At 38.7% G+C, this 5,849-nt stretch overlaps 1 protein-coding gene across 1 annotated transcript in view; it reads left to right on the plus strand.

Annotated features, from left to right (window-relative positions):
• The window catches only part of CR2 (complement C3d receptor 2), a 54,287-nt gene extending 51,831 nt beyond the window's left edge, over positions 1-2,456 (plus strand). Inside the window, exons 17-18 of the mRNA XM_033153972.1 lie at positions 591-657; positions 1,595-2,456. Of these exons, the coding sequence (XP_033009863.1) occupies positions 591-655 (65 nt within the window). The 3' untranslated portion in view covers positions 656-657; positions 1,595-2,456. The remainder of the gene's footprint in view (positions 1-590; positions 658-1,594) is intronic.
• Positions 2,457-5,849: the final 3,393 nt, after the last annotated feature.

The following is a 5,849-nucleotide window of genomic DNA, read 5'->3' on the forward strand; positions in this document are numbered from 1 at the left end:
ATGACATTGTGTCACTATATATTGGCTGATATTTTCCTATTTTGAATAAATTCTGCCTAATCTGAGTTAACTCATGAAACTGTATTATAATAAATTCTTCTTTAAGAAGCAGAACTACAGGTAGTTTGTAAAACTCAGGGTGTGGGCAATGTTTCCCTGATTCAATTATTAGAATAATCATTGCCTCTTTCCAAAATCTGAATAATAGTCTCAGTTGTATTGCCTCATGGATGGTTTTCCAATCATTTCTTGAAGGAAACTACAGTATTCATTGTTTGTTCAGGAGCTTTATTGTTATACAGAATATTCATTCTTGTTTTCAATTCCCTTGCTGTATTTTTTCCATCCAGAAGAAATGATACAAGGAAGTTTTATGGTTTTTACCATATGGTTTCAAAATTAGGGGGAATTCACACAATATTGTCTATGAAGTAGTATCTTTGGAAATCATTGCAAAGCAGCTATTGCAAATGGTTCTGCATATTTGAAAAGAAATGTGAAATCACCATGTGCGTTCTGTTCTTTACTATCTCAATGTAAACCAGTGAATGGGTTCTTAAGGTGATTTTTCCTGTTGTTTTTTTTTAAAGCATGTTTGCTTATTTTCTTATGGCTGCCAGCCCAATCAGTTTACGCGACCTTGTGTTCCGAATAAAGGTAAGACTTTACCAAACTCTTACTCTCCTTTCTTCTTTGCACCTCTAAGGACCACCACACACATCATGTACACATTAGATACTGGAATACCTCTCTATACACAGCAAACCTGCGGTTTCTATAGAATCTTTCACAGTACAAAGTTATACAGTGGTACCTCCGGTTACGGATGGGATCCGTTCTGGAGGCCCAGCCGTATCCCGAAAAGTCTGTAACCAGAGGCGCCCTTCTGCACATGCACACGGCGTGATTGAGTGCTTCTGTGCATGCACGTGCAGCAAAACCTGGAAGTATACACTTCTGGGTTTGCTGTGTTCACAACCTGAAGTTTACATATCCGGAGGGATACGTAAACAGGTACAACTGTATTGTGTGTCTTTACTTGAGTTCTCAGAGTTAGAAGTTTTGAAGTTCCTCCAAGAATCTGAGAGAGTGTTAGCCTTGCAACAGCCACCCTGGGTATGTCTTTTGGCTGAAAGGCGGCATATAAATTAACAGTAACATAACATCCCTGAGAAATAGGATACCTAAGAGTCAAGAGCTTGCCCAGTGTCATTATCATAGAACTGTAGGGTTGTATGGGACCCTGAGGATAATCCAGCCCCTTACAATTCAGGAATATGCAGCTGTCCCAAAGAGGGATCGATCCTACAACCATGGTGTTATCAGCTCCACGCTCTAACCAACTGAGCTATCCTTGTTCTAGCAGGACTTGTAGGTTGAATCATGCTCTAAGTTACTAACTCAATTACTCTGGGAAAAAACCAAATGTAGTACTTTTGGCAAAAATAGTACTAATGTGGCAAAATTATTTTACTCAACCTTAAAAGCATACTGTTTTATTGTTACTTTCCTCAAGCTAAAGTATAGGACTTACAATTAATTGTAGGAGCTATATGAAGCTTAAAATCTTATTTTCTTTTTTCATTTACTCTAGCTATTCTAAAACGACTGCTAAGATGATACACCAAGTATACTAGAATATCAAAGATGCTTAAGCTCTCCTGAATCTTCATGCCTCTTTGGAAAAAGTGACTTGTGTAATAACAAATGCTGCTGCAGCAGCACCTTGTGGAATTCTATATGAACTGCTGCATTCCCCAACAGCCTCTGAGGATGGAACTAAATGTTAAAAGAAATCCAGGTTATCTCTGAAAATGCACATCTGTTCTGACTTTTCTTCTTTCTTCTCAATGTCTAGTCATTGCAACTTACCCCATGCCCTCATGTCATTACACCGTGTATATGCTCAACTGCACTGTCACTGTTTTCTGCTGTTAGAGAAATGTATAGCATAAAGATGTTGAACACATCATTATATTCTATAGAGCAGAAGAAACCCAAGCCAGGGCTGTATCCCACTCCCTGCCCCAGAGTCTTTTAATTCCGCTTTGAGACTACTTCACTGTCAGTCTCTGTTGTCATGAAAAGGGGTTACCTTGAATTAATTAAAAACCTCTTACAATCCAATATATCCAAATATGGTAGTAGTCCTTCTGTTGTAAACAGCAGAATGTCATTACTATCCATGATGGTTTTCCAGAGCAACACTCAGATGCTTTTTTCAAAATCTCTTTGGATTTTAGATGTTCACAAATGCCATTCTGGGGTAAGACTTTGTTTGAGATGCACTTGGTTTACACTGACCACTGCTTTAAATCTGAATTGTATAAATTGTATAAATTTATGGAAATAATTTTGTACTTTTGTGAATCAAAGTTTTTAGATTGTAGGAAATATCATGCATATGTATCAATGTGATATGTTAAATCTCTGCTTTATAAATGGTGTGTAGATAGTGTATGTCCCTGTATCTTTTTAGGCAGTTACTAGTCCTTGACTAAAATTATACTGTGTGAGAATCTTGCAACAGTGGTCTGCACCACAAATGAAATCCTAATATACTAGCCAACAAAGGTCCGTATAGTTAAAGCTATGGTTTTCCCAGTAGTGATGTGTGGAAGTGAGAGCTGGACCATAAAGAAGGCTGATCGCCAAAGAATTGATGCTTTTGAATTGTGGTGCTGGAGGAGACTCTTGAGAGTCCAGTGGACTGCAAGAAGATCAAATCTATCCATTCTTAAGGAAATCAGCTCTGAGTGCTCACTGGAAGGACAGATCCTGAAGCTGAGGCTCCAATACTTTGGCCACCTCATGAGAAGAGAAGACTCCCTGGAAAAGACACTGGTGTTGGGAAAGATGGAGGACACAAGGAGAAGGGGACGACAGAGGATGAGATGGTTGGACAGTGTTATCGAAGCTATCAACATGAGTCTGACCAAACTGCAGGAGGCAGTGGAAGACAGGAGTGCCTGGCGTGCTCTGGTCCATGGGTTCACGAAGAGTCGGACACGCCTAAACAACAAGAAGTTTTCAGCCATATACAAAATAACAACAACAATACATACCACAGATCACCAGTAAATCCTCAGCTTCAACAATGTCATTTTCAGTCTCCTACAGATGAAAGTTAATTCTAATTCCTTCAGGGGGGAAAACTATCGGATTCCACCTAGAACAAAGTGCACTTGTCTTTCCAGGATAGTTGCCTGCTTTAATTCTTCCAACTTAACCCATTTTCCTTTAAAGGAAATTACTTCCTAACACAGAATTCTTGGCTGAATCACATATTATATGACATTAAAATTTCAAAACATTTACACACAAAATGTCTGGAATGCTATTATAACCCCACTGGCCCAAAGATAATACACACTTGCCCCAGATCTCATCTGTATATTAGCTGCGGCAGCCTTCACCTGCTCCCTTAAAGGAACAATGCCACATTTGTGCCATATGATTTTAAATAACATGAATACCAATATTTTAAAAATCCAAAGTAGAAACAGACTGTAAAATTAATCTTATTGCAGAAATACTGTTATTTAAACCATTAGGAATAATTGTCTGACATATAATATGCTTCTCATTGAGAAAGTAAATAAAAGTATAAATTGCTAAAAACTTCAAGGGTATATGTTGATTTGCTCCTGTTCCTTTTAAATGTTTTCATTTTTGCTTCCTTTCACCACACCCTAATTGAGCTCTTTGCTTTAAGTCACTTGGAGACTTTTGGGTGACAAGTGACTAATAAATTTAATAAATAATATATATTTATATATTAAAAATCACATTTTCATATTACAGTACTGTCCTTTGGTCTGTAGTCTTTGCTAGTTACTAGATTTTTCGTTTTAATTTTATAGCTGATTTACAGATGAGCAAAAGGCCCACCCCCATGTCCCTGCAAATAAGCTACAACTTATTCTTCAATTCTATGATTCTGCAAGGTGCAGTCATATAAAAAAAGTGTCCACCAAAACACTGTCACAAGGCTAAAATCAAAACTTGCTTTACACAACCCTACACATGGCAGGGACCCATTATACCCAGAGATTACTACATGTAGTCAATTTAAATTTTGGAGAGTAATAGCACATGTACAATCATGTTAGTGAACAAGGATTTGAAGCTATAAGGAAAATAATTTTGTGGATATGTGGGAAGGAAGAATTATTTGATCAGGATAGCTACTTATCAGAAGGAAGGGTAAATATTGGAATCGGAAGGCAATTAAGGATAAAACCCTGTCTACTGAACACCCAGTAGAGTCGGAAAAAGAAACCAAAGAAACATTGAATTCAAAGACTCCCCAGAAGCCAAAATAAAGGCTTCTGGATAATTATTTGCTGCTATCTAGTGGTCAGCTACATGCAGTGAAAGCTACTATCCATAAAACATCATTTTAATCTCCAACCCATAGAGATCAAGCTCAGAGGAATCATAGAATCTTAGAATTGCAAAGTTGGGTCCTCGAGGGTCATCTAGTCCAACCCCCTGCAATGCAGGAATCTTTTTGCCCATTGTGAGGCTCCAACCCAGACCCTGAGATTAAGAGTCTCATGCTCTACAAATTGATCTATCCCACAACTTTAATCTCAGTTTCTACGAAAGTTGTGCCTTTCCAGCTATATCAATTTTGACTGCAAATTTTAATTATTAGTATTAGTAGTAAGCATTTTTACCTACTCTTCAGCTGAAAAGGCTCCCAAAGTGAAACAGCAACATGCATAGGACATGTATAATATTGAAGCAGGGTCTATTGCTACCATTTGAATTTGAATATGTTGGCTAATTCTAACAATTTACATCTGTCAGTGATGTTGGGGGGGTGGATGGATGTGAGCAACAGGTGGCCTTCCCTTGTAGGTCCAGTTGGGCTTTGGAGCCTTTCCAGTGAACAGACAGATCTCTATGCATGAATATCCTTTTAATTTTACTTCTTCTTTTTTTGGTGCACTCTCATTTGCAATTATTGCTCAGGATCTGATAACTGGCAAGCATGGTCTTTGATAAGGAACTTTATCAAAAGCATTTTGAAAGCCCAGTGTGTATTAGATTCTCGTCATTAAAATGCATCTCGCATCTTTAAACAGGGTTTTAGCAGATTGCTGAAAACACAGAGAAAAACTATGTGTGCATGTTTCTCACCTTATGGTTGCTTTCAGGTTTTAGATGTTCTTTTATTCTGGGTGGGGTAGGAGGCTCTCAACTAATCCAAGCTTTGATCGCCCTTTCAAAAGTTATTGGAGGAAGAAATTTAAAGGAAAGAACACTAGTAAAAGAAGTAGAAAACACAAAATTGCTTTGTTTGCATAGGTGCAGTAAGAAGGGTCGGGTCGGGATGGGAGAGTTGAAGTGCGATTATTTTTATGTCTACCTTTTGTTCATATCTGAGCTCATTAGTAAACCAATGCTGTTGTGAAAAAATCTGTTTGTTTGTTTTTAATAACACTATTGTTTGTCTATTAAGTGCAGCAAACTCTATCTGGAATGCAAATAGAAGAAAATTAAACCTCTGGCCTGTTCCTCTCCTCTTCCATCTGTGGGATCTATTTTATTGCCCTGCCAGTGCCACTGTTACAGTAGAATCTTGGATCCCGTGGGCAGCTCTGAAGTTTAAAAATCACGGCTCCGCGTGAACCCGGAAATGCCTTATCAAGGCAGTGAAGTCCATTCTACTGTTTATTATCTCTGTGGCGGACCGTGCTGACGTTTCCTGTCTCTCCGTCCCTCAGCTGCCGCCAGGAGGAGCGGCGGGGCGTCGTCAGGTTCCGACCCTCTTCTCGCCTTTCCTTGGAGTGAGAGCTTCGAGTGGCTGGACCGAAGTGTTCCTGTATTCCGTTGGCTAC

This window comes from Lacerta agilis, chromosome 6 (genome assembly GCF_009819535.1).
Source record: "Lacerta agilis isolate rLacAgi1 chromosome 6, rLacAgi1.pri, whole genome shotgun sequence".
Classification (NCBI taxonomy): Eukaryota; Metazoa; Chordata; class Lepidosauria; order Squamata; family Lacertidae; genus Lacerta; species Lacerta agilis.